Source organism: Ailuropoda melanoleuca, chromosome 15, assembly GCF_002007445.2.
Source record: "Ailuropoda melanoleuca isolate Jingjing chromosome 15, ASM200744v2, whole genome shotgun sequence".
NCBI lineage: Eukaryota > Metazoa > Chordata > Mammalia > Carnivora > Ursidae > Ailuropoda > Ailuropoda melanoleuca.
In genome coordinates, this window is record NC_048232.1 from 91,420,883 (window position 1) to 91,433,949 (window position 13,067).

A 13,067-nucleotide genomic window follows, 5' to 3' on the forward strand; every position below is an offset into this window, starting at 1 on the left:
GGGGGCGAGGAGCCCGGGGTGAGGGGGGTGAGAGGGGTGTGGGGGGCGACCAGCAGCCCGCGCGGCGAGGGGTCGGGTGAGGGCGGGATACCGGGTGAGGCGGCGGGCACATTCGCGGACGTCGTGGTCCGGGGGTCAGGGCGCGCAGGGAGGGCCCGGGACCCGTGGCTGGGCCGGCCTCGCTCACCTCCTGCGCCGCCGGCTCTCGCGTGGGGATCCGCGGCCCACCTGTGCTGCAACGCGCGCGGCAGAACTGGGCACGGCACCCCGCCCCTTTCCGTTACCAGACCCGCCCCCCCGGAGATGGCTTCTCGCCCTCATTGGCCAGTCTGTCAGAGCGGAAGGGGCTGGGCCGCAAACACGTGAGTGCGCCGCCCTCTGGCCGGTTCGGAATCTCGGCCTCGAGGTCTCATTGGCTGGGCTCCGCAGCGGAAGGGGCGGGGTCGCCCTGCCTGGTCTCGCCTGACTGAGCCCTGGCTGAGGTGGCGGGAGAGCAAAATTCAAGGGAGGGCCACTCGTGGTCCTGATGGTTGTGTGTCCCTCCGTGGTTCGTGAGTGCCAGGCCATGCACGCAGGGCCCTGTCCTCCTGACCACTGTGTCCCCAGTGTGCAGGACAGCCCTCGGCCCAGCAGGTGCTAGTGAGCGTCTGTTCAGTTAGCGCAGTGCCCGAGTGTTCTCCGTTTGACGACGACCGTGCTGGCGTTCATGGTCGCACGTGTCTCACGGCGCAGGAGCTGCGGCTCAGGGCGGTGGCGCGGGGACTGGGGTACCTGCGGCAGGAAGAGCGAGCACTGGTGCCAGCCCAGGTCCGCCCGGCGCCGCCGGCCTGCAGGCAGGAGAAGCGCAGATCCCCGAGGCGGGCACGCACCGCGGTGGTCGGGCGGAGAGCAGAGAGACGGCTCGAGCCTCCGCGGGCCGCTCCGAGGAGCTCGGTCAATACGTAGAGGGCTGCGGGCACCTTGGAAGGGCAGGAAGCAGAGGAGCGACGCGGTGACGGGGTCTCCGGAGGGCGAGGTGACAGGGCTGTTTGGGCGAATGATGTTGGCGATGTGGACCGCCCGGTGGTGGTCGTGCTGGAGGGAAGCACTCGGGCAAAGCCATTCGGAAGGCAGACGTGACCGGCTCGGTTACGTGGGAGGCGAGGCAGAAAGAAGTGGGGTGGGGGCCGGAGGGAGGTCCCATTGGCCCAGGTGGGGAGCAGTGGGAGAGGCCAGTTCGGAAGGTTGTTAGCTTCAGTTTTGGTTCCAGGTATACCTGGAATTCCAGAGAACTGGACTTTTTCTCTCAGGGAGCCTGATTGTCAGCAGACTGATGCAGAGTAGGAAACACAGCGAGAGTGGAGCCAGACCGTGCTGGGCCCATCTGTTGAGGCCATGCCCCTTCTGAACCCGGTTCCCTGGCTGTCCGTCCCCACCTGTGAGGCACCCTGCCCACTTCCACTCAGTCCACCTTTGCTTGGGCTGCCCAGTGCTGATTCCTGTTACAACACCTCAGAAAACCATGAATCAGGAGTAACTCTGATGGGTCGTGAAGGCAGCTTCAGGAAAGACTAGTTTACCAGGATGAGGAACAACACAGGATTCCAGGCAAAGTTCATCCGAGGCAAAGGCAAGGGTGTGGAAAAGCCAGCTTCCTTTAGGGAATGGAGAGTGTGGTTGGGGCTCAGGATTTTTGAGGAGGGGTGGGGGAAACTCAGGAGGTCGTTTGGGCTGGGGTGTGAGGGCCTTGGGTATCCTGCCCAGCAGAGGAGGTGGGCTGTCTGAAGCACCCCGCAGAGCCCGGGCCAAGAAGGATGGGCTCTCGGGAAGCCAGTGGGGCCTTCCCATGAAACCAGCGAACTGTTCACCAGTGTTTCCTTTATGTCCTTGTCACATAGCCAGACTGCGTTTTCCAGCCTCCCTTACAACATGAGCCCTGGCCAGTGGATGTGGTGAGAAGTGCTCCGTATCACTGCCCGATCCTCTCACTCTCTTGCCTGTCAACCTGTTGGATGTCCAAGGCAGCTTGGGACCAACTTGAGGAAGGCGGGGCTTCTGTCAGCCTGCCTTTGAATAATGGTATGGAGTGGAGTCTCCCTCTCAGCCAGCTGAACAAGAAGTAAACCTCTATTGGGTTAAGCTGTGAAGATGTCAGGATTTGTCTGTTACGACTGCTAGCCGTAACTAGCGCAGCTCTGCAAACCCCAGGGGTACAAGTAGCTTTATTCAGGTCGGTGGGTTGTCACCAGAGGCTTTTACCTTGGTTTAGCATTATGGTTTCTCCTCTTACTATTTTAACCAAGAACAAATCCGATAAGAAAAAAAAAAAACNCAGAGCCCGGGCCAAGAAGGATGGGCTCTCGGGAAGCCAGTGGGGCCTTCCCATGAAACCAGCGAACTGTTCACCAGTGTTTCCTTTATGTCCTTGTCACATAGCCAGACTGCGTTTTCCAGCCTCCCTTACAACATGAGCCCTGGCCAGTGGATGTGGTGAGAAGTGCTCCGTATCACTGCCTGATCCTCTCACTCTCTTGCCTGTCAACCTGCTGGATGTCCAAGGCAGCTTGGGACCAACTTGAGGAAGGCGGGGCTTCTGTCAGCCTGCCTTTGAATAATGGTATGGAGTGGAGTCTCCCTCTCAGCCAGCTGAACAAGAAGTAAACCTCTATTGGGTTAAGCTGTGAAGATGTCAGGATTTGTCTGTTACGACTGCTAGCCGTAACTAGCGCAGCTCTGCAAACCCCAGGGGTACAAGTAGCTTTATTCAGGTCGGTGGGTTGTCACCAGAGGCTTTTACCTTGGTTTAGCATTATGGTTTCTCCTCTTACTATTTTAACCAAGAACAAATCCGATAAGAAAAAAAAAAAACAGCAACAACAACACAAAAACTTTAGATTTCAACATTAATGAAAAGCCAGCTTTTTGGGAGACTCTGCTCACTGCCCTCCCAGGGTTGGGTGGGCTGGTGTGCCCAGAAGCCTACCAAAACCCAGACACTCTCCCAGGGCAGGTTACACAGGTATCCAGAGTGGCAGAAGTCTGTAAAGATATTTTTGTAAGCTCAAGAAAGCTCTGATATGGAACGTAACATTTTGTGAGCTTAGCTTTAATAAGCTTCTCACTGAGACTCAAAGGCAGTAGCTTTTGCCCTGGGAATCCTCTCATGCGCTCTCTTCAAAGCTGTTATCAGGAGCCTATGTCTCCTCAGTTTTCAATTTATATGTTGAGGAGTTTGAGACATTTCACAAATACTTCCTATAGGCACATCAAACTCAACATTTCAAAATCTCATCTAATCACCCAACCACCCAAAGTAGAAAATGTGAATTATCTTCAATGCCTCCCTATCCGGTTTTTCAGACCTACCTTTGACATTCTTGGTTTCCTGAGTCTCCCTTTCCTAGTTTAAGTACCGCCATTTCTCCCAAACCCCAACCCCCACCATGAGCAGTACGGATAGGTCTCCTTGTTTCTGTCTTCACTGCTCCCTACTTTGTTCTAATGTCATTCTGGTCAGCCAGAATGATCCCATTAAAATTTAGGACAGATTAGATCACCCTCTGCTCAAACCTCAGTGGCTTTCTCCCATCATTCAGAGAAGCCAGAGCCTGGCACACGAGGCCCTGGATGCCCCAATCCACCTGTCCCCTCCTGCTCTCACCGCGGCTACCTCCACGCCAGCCACAGCCACTCCAGTACTGTTCTTGCACTACTGCCGGCACCTCCCACCTGGAAGCCCGGGTTGTCCACTCTGCCAGGGATATGCTGCCCTTGCACCCTCACTTCCTTCGGGTCTGAGTCAGATGGCCCCGCTCAGGAAGGCCTATCTTCCCAACCCTGTCTGAAATTGCCACCCACCCCTGTGTTGCTCCCTCCCCTTACTTTTCTCCTTAGCACTTATTACTGTCTGCCTTACTGTATAATTTACTCATTCTTCTTGGTTAATGCCTGTCTCCCGTCTAGACTCTAAGCCCCAGAGGGAGGGACTGTTTTGGCCAGTTTTATTCACTGCTGTATCCCAGTGCCTATACACTGGAGCACTCAATAAGTACTAAGTGAATTATTCCAAAAGCCTCCTGGTTTCTGTGCCAGCAACTCCATCCCCTGATCCATGCCTATTTTGCCTAATAGTGAATTCCCCGTGGCAGGTGGGCCATGAATCCCCAGCACAGAGCCAAGTAGATGGTGGGTGCTCAATCCACAGAGGTTCATAAGAGAAGGCCCAGGACTGTATCGAATTCATGCCTGGGTTCTTCGCAACAAGCAGAGTGCTGAGATCTAGATTCCTTCTAGCATGCAACAGTAGCAATTAAGTACTTACTTACACTCTCCATAAAAATTTTTTGGTTTACTCTCATGTTATTTTAATATAAAAAGTCAACCTGAGGGATGGAGCATGTGTTGCCCCAGATTAGACTGTGTGCCCTCTCACAGACATGACCACTTGGCACGCTGACTGCGGGCTGGGATTACAGCCCTTCCCTATGGCCAGGAGGAGGCCGTGGGCCTCCACAGGGTGGTGCTCCAGCCTAGAGGCGTGCAGAGGGCATGGCCGTTCACGGAGATAGCAGCTGGGCCCCACTCTCTGGCAGACAAACAGAAGTGCCCCAGGGAACAGGTGAAGTTCTGAAGCAAGAATTTATTCCAAGTGGGTGTGGACAGTGGTGACCTCAGGAGAGACATGCGTTTCAAAGTAGGTCACAAGCCTCTCAGTCTCCCAGCCCCATCTCCTCTCTCTGCTACCTCTCTGGTCTGAGCTTGGGCAGGGGAGGGTCTCCTAGTTCCCAAACAAAACAGAGGTACCTAAGAGCTAAGAGAATTATAGAGGCTTATCTTTATTAGTGTCTAGCAAGAAAAAAAAAATCAAAATTCCCTCCCTGCTCCAACCCCACTTCCACCACCTGGGCCCTCAGCATCTGCCTGGGAAGTGCCTGCTGCCAGAGCTGTCCTTGGAGCCTGGACACCTGTGCATGGAGACCCCTTGTGCCTGCGAGCCGACCGCAGGCCCCTTCCTCCACAATGTGGGGATGAAAGGGCAGCTGGCATTTCTCCAGCCCTCAGCTGTCAGCCTTGGAAACTTGGAAGAGATCAGCGATGTCCAGCAGAGCTTGGCGGATGTGCTTCCCAAAGCGCTGGGCATTCTGTGGGAGCCAAGAGCTCAGACCAACCATTCAGGTGAGCCCCTGTCCCTCTGTCCCCACAACCAAGGACTCTTCCCCAGCCAGACAGGGCCCCAGGTGGTCCCCTCTCCTTAGGCCAGACCAGGAGCAGGAGAGACTCACTGTCTCTGAGCTTGAGAACTTGCTGGAGATGTGGAAGAAGATGGTGTTCTCGCCTGCGATCATGTAGGAAACCCCATAGCCATCATCTGCCACCTGAGGGCAGCACAAGGGGTAAGGAAGAAGTAAACCAAACCTTGCAGATCTGAAAGCCAAGCTGATGTCATGCTTGCTGTCCCCTCAAGATTCCCAGGAAGGGGCCCCACCAAGATGCTGCATCTTCCCTGAGGTCAGGGACATTTCCAGGCAACAGCATGAAAACCAAGGAGCTCTGCCCCCTGCAGGTCCAGACGCTACCAGGGATCCAGGATATTGTGTTTCTCTCAGGAGGCTCAAGCTTACTGCCTCTCTCCAGGGAGTGTCTCTAGCTCTTTGAGGCACCTGTCTACCTGGATCGATAACTATCCATTCTGTTTCCATGTAGGGCAACCCCAGGGCTGTGCTCCCACCCCTGGTCTGACTTCAGGGCTCTGTACTCTCCACTGAGACCCCTGGGGCCCAGTCCTGCTCATCCATCCTCTTTCAAGGACACTTACAGGGCCAAAGCCACCACCGGCACCCAGGTGATTGGGGTACTGGTCTGGGTCAAACATACGGATCTGGAATTGAGCAATCTGGCTGGTGGAGAGGCGCCAGGGTTCTGAGAGCACCTGCAACAGGGAGATCACAGCAGTGAGACACCATGCATGAAATGCCATGCACTCAGTACGTACCTGCTGACACGTGGTACCAGAGCACCATAAGGAGCAGGTGCATGAACTTCCTGATTGCTGCCCGCCCCCCCGACCCCTGCGGGTCTGTTCTCACCATGACAGCATCTGCACCAAACCCGTGAGGCCCATGTGACCTAAATGTCCCCCAGGCCTCCTCTCCGACCAACCTGTCCCTCCCTTGGCTCTGCTCCCTCCCCTCCTGCTCCTTGCCCACCCACGCCCCTGCCTCAGTATCTGGGCACTGGAGGTTCTCTCTGCCTGGACCCTCTGCCCAGCCTGATGCTGCTGCCTCTTTGCTTTTCCCAAAGTGCTGTCACCCCCCGACAACCACTTGTCTGTCCACCCTCATGAGAACCACCAACTCCACGAGAAGAGACTCCCACTCAAAACGAGGACCACAGGCCTGGACGGGGCGTGGAGCAGGAAAGCTGGCTCCAGCCCTCAAGGGCAATTTCCTGGGAGCTGGCCAGACAGAGGACAGGCCACACCCCCTCAGGAGAGGGCATGAGGACAGAGGACACCCCCATCGACAATGCTGACCTCAGCCAGGAAAGGGGAGCTGACCCCCAGATACTTGGAGACCAGGTAAAGGCAGAAGAGGTGCCTGTCTATCCCAGCCCCCGTCATGGCCAGACGGTACATGTTCTGGTGTTTCTTTGAAGCCTTCCGGAAGAGATCTTGGAGATCTGCTTTCTGGGGAGCAGAAGGGGAGCAGTGAAGAGTAGCCCTGCCCCTCAAGGTGGGCAGGAGGTGGAGGGCGTGGGGGGCTCACCATGTGGGACCCCTCCACCATAGCCTGAACGAAGGCCGTGGACTCGCTGGTACAGGAACGCACGGTCTCAGTCCGTCCCTCCCGGAACATCCTGGTCATGGAGGCTTCATAGGTCAGGCAGAACTTGCCCCTGTCCTGAGGAGCACAGAGGGGTGAATCTGGCAGGTGAGGCTGGTGCCACCCTGCCCCCAGCAGCCCAGCAGGGCTCCTACCCGGAAGTGGGCCAGCTGCAGGGCAATCTGCACGAAGGCGTCCGGGCTGGTCCGACACTTCTTGATGAGGCCTTTGCCAAACGGCAGGAACTGGAAGCAGTACAACTCCACGTCGTCTGCCAGTGCCGTGGCCACCCGGTAGGCGCTCTCGATGACCGCCCGGCACTGCCAAGATACGGAAGGGTCAGCTGGGGGCAGAGCTCTCCAAGCAGCGAGGCTGGGAGGGTGTCAGTGAGCCTTCAACATCTTCAGACACACGGGCCAACCCGAGGGGCCTCAGCACCCAGAGGTCACGCTGGGCTTTGTGGGAAGAGGGAGGCACGAACGGGTGCTCCATGGACGAGTCTCCCACCTCACATCTTTCACTAACCACCCGATGGTCCCAGGATCTCCGTTCTCTCTGTGGCCAGTCTGGACTCTGAGAAGCTCCTGTCCCTTCCCCCTGAGAGCGTCCCAGGTACCTGCCACTCTCGCATGCCCATCCCTGTCCCCTCTTGGCCTGCACACCTGCTCAGGAATGTCCCACTGCAGCCGCTGGGGAGCTGCAAGCATGGGGTTTGGTTTGCCCAGGCAGTGCCCAGTCTCCGTGTAGCCCAGGTGGAAGGTGTCAGTGCCCAGGACAAACTGCAGGGAGAAGGTCAGGCTGAGAAGCCACCCTCGTGCCCTGCACCCAGCCTGCCCTGCAGGACCCCTCTCAGGACCATTACCTCCCAGAGGTGCCCTATGATAGGGGCGTCTGCCCATGCGTGTTCTGTGTTGAGGCCCAGCTGGCCGTTCTTGAAGGCGATGACAGTGAAGGACTTGTCGAACCACCTGCAGGAAAGGAGGCAGGAGATGCAGGGAGGGCACCGAGGTGGGTGGAGGAGTGGGGGGGGCCTGCTGTGGGGCTGGGGCACCACACCTGTTGTAGCAGTTGCCATGCAGCAGGGCCTTGCCATAGAGGCTGAGGCTGGCCTCGTCATCAGGGTCGTAGTGGTGAGACTCCTCGTCCAGGGCGACAAAGAAAGCAGCACGCTCGATGGCATCCAGAGCAGCCTTGTTCTTGCCAGAGCTGAAGAAGGCCTGGCGTGCCTGTGCCCACTCCACTCTGGGGGCACAGGGGCAGGGTGAGTGTGGGGTCACTGTGGGTGGTGGCAGAGGACACCTCCCACGACCTGGCAGGACCCAGGGCTGGGGGGTCCCAGGCTGTCCTGGCAGGTGTCCCTGTCCTCCACACACTCCCACCTAGCCCCCACCCAGTCAGATGTGGCTAGATGTGCAGTGTGCCATGCCAGCACACCCCTCCCTCAGTCATGCCTCTGGCTCCAAGTTTCAGGGTGACATGCAGGGCCGAGCTCCTCTCCTTGTGGGGCCCTGGTACCTTCCCCCTGCAGTGAGGGCTGCCAGCTTCTCCTCCCCAGGCTGAGGTGGGGAGGGGTCATCCAGGATCCTCTGGAACTGCATCTCCAGGTCGCAAGGCTTGAGTAGGCGGGAGCCCTCGTAGAGCCACACCTTGAAGAAGCGGCCCTTGTGGTAGACAGCTACGTGCCTGCTGTCCGAGAGGTGCTGCAGCAGGTCTGGGACAGGAGGCGGCAGGAGGGCTGAGGCAGGGCACACCTCCCTGCTCCCACTCCACTCTGCTTTACAGACCTCTGTCTGGGCTTTCCTTTCCCGGCACCAAGCCAGGCCCTGTGCTGGGCACTCCCATCCCTCTTGCTTAATGCCAACAGTCCCATGAAGCACTTCACAGAAGAGGAAGCCGAAGCTCCAGAAATGACACACTGTCCCCGTGTCGGGAACCAGGCCCTCTGCAAGCACCCCTCCTCTACAGGCTCCGTGAAGGGCTCCTGGTATGCTCCACCCCTCCTGGTACTCCTTACTCAGACTACCTTCCCCTGCCCCGGAAGGCCCCGGAGCAGGGCCTCCGTTCTGGGCCCCACAGGGTCCCAGCACCAGCATCATGCCTGTGAACAGGATGTGTCTGGTGTTGGTCATAAACCAAATACTTTTCACAGTTATGTGACCCTGAGATGCCCAGGACACTTGGCGATGGCTGAGCAGAAAAGAGGGTGCTTAGCCACGGCAGGCCCAGAGCTGGGAGGGCGGGGCCTGGGTCCTGACGGCCCCACCACGGGCACCTGGCTGTGGCCCAGTACCTGACTCCTTGCCTGGGATCCGAGTAGTGTTGAACATCCTCTCCATCTGGTAGGAGCACATGGGTACAATGCCCAGGGCCATCACCTGGGAGGAAGGCCCAGCATGGCTCAGACGCGGGCCTCCTCTCCCTGTCGTGCCCTCAACCCCACACCACTCACAGGCTTGATCTCTTCACGGTCCAGTTTACGGCGATACATGATCATAGCGTGGACGACATTTCCCAGGCGGGCCGCCTGTATGTTTGTATTGTTGATGAGCACAAAGTCCTGCGGAGAGAGCAGAGCCCACACGTGCTGTGCGGAGACGCACGGCCGCACCTCTGTCCTGTGCCACCCGGGTCTCCTTGCCTGAGGACCTGAGGGGTCCTGGCCCCTCTCCCCAGCCCATCCTGTACACTCAGTCAGGCTGCACTGCTGGAGATGAAATGCACAACCGGTCACGTCACCCCTCTGCCCGGCTTGAATCTTTTGAGCTGCTTTCTCATGACCTAGTTTATTTATTCGTGTTTTGTTTATTTTGCATTGAGAAAGGAGTTCCCACCGCTGAAAAACAGTTTAAAACCTCTGTCAAGAGACAAGTTGTATGTAAATTGTTGTGAGGACAGCTTTGTGGAGGGGACATCCGCACGTGACTCAGAATGTGTTTTGGACAGTGGGAGACGAGAGCCATGCTCTGTAGACCTGTGGCTGTGCAGAGGCATGTGCTGGGAGCGGGAGAAGGGCGGTCATGTGGGTTAGGGGCTGACAGTGACCTCGTGGGCTCTAAGAGCAGCAGATCTGGATCCACATAGTGACACAAAAGCAAGGCGTGATGACGGAAGTTCCGGGTGATGGTGTCAGGACAGCTGGGAACTTGTGGCTGGGAGGCCAGTGAGCCTGAGGGACTCTGAGAGTGAACTGTCAGGCTGTTGGTCTACTGGATTCTCCAGATCCTCAGTACCCCTGCTGCCCTGAAGCTGCTTCCTGACTATTCTTCCACCATCTCCCCCATCTCCCCTGCCCCTAGGTCCGCCCGCACCATGACGTAGTAGTTGCTGTTCACCACGAGGGGCGCCCTGCTCCGCAGGTACACGTACTCTTCCCACCAGTCACTCACCTGCCGGAGGAAGGGAGGAGTTAGGGTGGGGGCACAGGGCAGGGCAGAGATGCCCCTGACACAACGGGGGTGAAGGTAAGCCCGGGAAGGGACTCACATAGTTAGTTGCCCACCATGACTTGAGGACCAGGTACTTCTGCAGCCTGGGGGCAGTCTTGTCCTGGAATTCCTTGGCCAGCGTCTCCATTCGGTAGTATTCCTCATCATCCAACAAGGGCCGCACGGATTCCAGGTACTGTCCAGCCAAGTCATTGTCAGTGTGGGGGCCAAACAGCAATGACTACCTCTGTCCTGACCCTCTGCCAACCCAGCCCCATTGCCCTCAACCCCACTCTTTGCAAGGGATGGTCCCTTAGTTTGGAGAAGTCCTCTGAGTTCAGCCTCCCCTGCCCAACTGGGATGTCTGATTCAGGCCCTCACCCGCTGAACTGTGGCCGGCACGCTGGGCACGGGAAGCTTGGGCAGGGATGTCTGGAAGCTGTAGAGCATGGGCCGCCGGCTGGACAGAAGGCGGACACAGATCTGGGCAGAGAATGTTTCTGGTGAGAACCAGGGGAAATAATGGAAACAAACAGCAAACACTTGAGGAGTGGGGCCCCCGACCCTCAGAACCAGGACAAAACAATGCGCCAGGCATAGTATCATGCCTGCCTCTCCCCTCCAGCTCAGAACCCCAAATGAGGCCCCCAGAGTCTCAAACCAGATGCCTGAACCCGTCCACTGGCTTCTGCTCACAGCCCAGACTTTGGTGAAGTGGCTGGTCTGGCCGTGCATCTCAAACATCCAACCATGGTAGGAAAGAAGCAGTTTCAGGGTTTGGCGGAAGAAGAAGATGCCCATCATCCAGACTCCCGTGGAGAAGATGGCCATGCTGAGAAGTGCCCGGGTATGTGGGGTCCTGTAGGGGCCACATCTGTCAGAGAAGGGAGAAGGCTGCAGGGGGTCCACTTAAGGTCGGCCTCGGGCAAATTCTGACTCTGCAGTTTTGATGGTTGTGAACCACCTTGGGGGAGACGCGGACGAACATTCCTGGGCACACTCATGTCTGAACGCACTACATACCAACGTACAAGATGTGGGACTCAGATGACGCTGGCCCCCAGGAAGGGCTCCCCCTAGGACCTCCGATGGCTATTTACGCTGTATGTGCCCAGCTCAGGAACCCTGGCCTTGGAGACTGCCCAGCCCTCTCTTGTAGCCCTGCTTCTTACCCCTTGGGGAGGCATCTCTGGATATAGCAGACCAGCCCCATGGAGATGTCCACCTTGCAGTAGGAAGAACCCACTGTTGCCATGACGACGACCAGCCAGCTGGTGGGGCTGCCAGGGTACACACCCCTAAGGATGCCATTCTGTGGGGCAGAAACAAGGCACACTTACAGCAGGAAAGACAGTGGTGAGCAGGCACCTGGGAGGTCCTGGTCTTTGCCTGGGAGGCCTTCTCCCTCCCTCACCTGCTGTGCTCTTGTTCTTCCTTTGTGTCTGGTCTTCCCCTCCTCCACACTCCCATACCTGCAGCACCCATTACTCAGTGTCCCATTGCTACCCCTTGCATGCCCGTCTCCCCTCCACACCTGAGCACCCCTCTGGTTTCTGCACTGCTAGAGCCTGTCCCCCAGCAGAACTGCCAGCCAAGGTGGGGGTGGAAGGTCTTGACAACGGGGCAGCAGCTGACACCTGGCCTCTGCCTCGAGGAAGACTCTATTCTGCACCTGCTGGGAGGCAGAAGTCACAACCACCTGCGCCCACCTTGATGCGAATCAGGCGTTTCTTCCAGGAGTTGATCCCCGACAGGTAGATGTGTTTCAAGGCCTCTCGACTGAGCCGGAAGTCGACCCCATCTGGGGTCACCGTGAACTGGAAGGCCACGGCCTGGTGCGCTTCCGCCATCCTGGAGGTTGTCCGTCACCTGGGAGGGGGCAGGAGGGTGCGCCGGCGGGCTCAGGCTGGCCCCGCCCCCGGCCGCCCTCAGCGCCTAGACCCCCGCGCCCTGCGGGCAGCGCCCCTGCCTGCGCCGCCCCCCGCCCTCCTCCCGCTTGGGGCCCGGCACCGCAGCCTGAGCAACGGCCGCCACCGAACCCTCGCGCCCGCGTTCCGGGGGAGCTCCGCCACAGAGGTGCAGCGGTCGGGAAGGGGGTCCAGCCGGGGAAATCATCAGGAGCCCCGAGGACAGTGAAGGGCTGCCCCCGAGTGGGGGCAAGATGCGCCCCGGGAAGCAGAGTTGGTCCGGAGCGAGGCAACCAGCCCCGACTGCGAGGGGCCCCGCGCCGTCCTCTCCCCCGGCTCTGGTCTAGGCCTCTGAGCCCGATGGGGGGGCCTGTGTTGCCCCCCACTCCACTCACGGCTTGGGTTCGCTCCTCTCTGCGTGTGGGGCCAGTCGCTCTGGCCCGTGTCCCCATGTCCTTCAGGCCTGGCCATCCCCGCCCCGCCCTCACCGGGAACCTGACACCCACTCCCAAATTTGGGTTGAGAAAACAGATGTGGGGCGGCAACCAGAATCCCCTCCTCTCTGTGGTGGGAATCAGGAGTAGGGGCGGGCCGGGTTTCCGCAAGCTGAGATTGCTTAGAGGTCTGGGAACCCGGAGGGGCCCAAAGGGTCTCACGTGAGGATGGTAGCACTAGAACTAAAAATAGCTGAATGTAGGGAAAAGGTCATCAGAGTGTCAGCTGTGCTGCCTGTCCCCTGATCTCCAGTGCTCAGGGTTGGGCAGCCCCACCCCAGTGCCCTCTTTATACCCCATTACTCCCCAGCCCTTTACCCAAATCCTTCTAGTGTGCATCACTTCTAAACTGGGGCCAGGGAGGGGGAGGGCAGGGTACTCCGACTGGCAGAGTGGACCCTTAACCACTCTCAAGCCCAGAGCACCAAACAGCTGTGCTTT

The 13,067-nt window shown here is 58.3% G+C and overlaps 2 protein-coding genes across 8 annotated transcripts in view; both read right to left on the reverse strand.

Annotated features, from left to right (window-relative positions):
* SYCE3 (synaptonemal complex central element protein 3) overlaps nt 1-272 on the reverse strand; it is a 31,277-nt gene extending 31,005 nt beyond the window's left edge. Inside the window, exon 1 of the mRNA XM_002917272.4 lies at nt 188-272. The gene's annotated coding sequence lies outside the window, so the exon portion shown is untranslated. The remainder of the gene's footprint in view (nt 1-187) is intronic.
* Nucleotides 273-4,358: 4,086 nt separating this feature from the next.
* On the reverse strand, nt 4,359-12,926 carry CPT1B (carnitine palmitoyltransferase 1B). 7 transcript variants are annotated; one of them, XM_034643911.1, is made up of 18 exons: nt 12,528-12,926; nt 11,935-12,094; nt 11,398-11,537; nt 10,607-11,099; nt 10,284-10,421; nt 10,109-10,186; nt 9,250-9,357; nt 9,091-9,175; nt 8,316-8,511; nt 7,857-8,042; nt 7,663-7,768; nt 7,463-7,579; nt 6,956-7,120; nt 6,744-6,878; nt 6,512-6,664; nt 5,795-5,908; nt 5,262-5,354; nt 4,362-5,120 (listed from the first exon to the last, which is right to left on the reverse strand). In XM_034643911.1, exons 2-18 carry the CDS (start codon nt 12,073-12,075, stop codon nt 5,037-5,039), a joined length of 2,532 nt encoding a protein of 843 aa, XP_034499802.1. In that variant the 5' UTR covers nt 12,076-12,094; nt 12,528-12,926; the 3' UTR covers nt 4,362-5,036. The 7 variants fall into 7 exon arrangements, with proteins under 7 accessions (XP_034499805.1, XP_034499803.1, XP_034499804.1 ...); XM_034643916.1 differs by having other exon boundaries at nt 10,607-10,708; nt 10,922-11,084; nt 11,935-12,926; XM_034643915.1 differs by having other exon boundaries at nt 4,364-5,120; nt 10,607-10,708; nt 10,922-11,099; nt 11,935-12,926.
* Between the last annotated feature and the right edge of the window lie 141 nt (nt 12,927-13,067).

Coding starts and splice junctions, on each gene's coding strand:
- CPT1B (XM_034643911.1), bottom strand. CDS start 12,075: ATGGCGGAAGCGCACCAGGCCGTGGCCTTCCAGTTCACGGTGACCCCA. Junction 11,100..11,397: donor CAGAGATGCCTCCCCAAGGG/GTAAGAAGCAGG, acceptor CTTCTCTGACAG/ATGTGGCCCCTACAGGACCC. Junction 5,355..5,794: donor CCGGTGGTGGCTTTGGCCCT/GTAAGTGTCCTT, acceptor TGCTGCCCTCAG/GTGGCAGATGATGGCTATGG.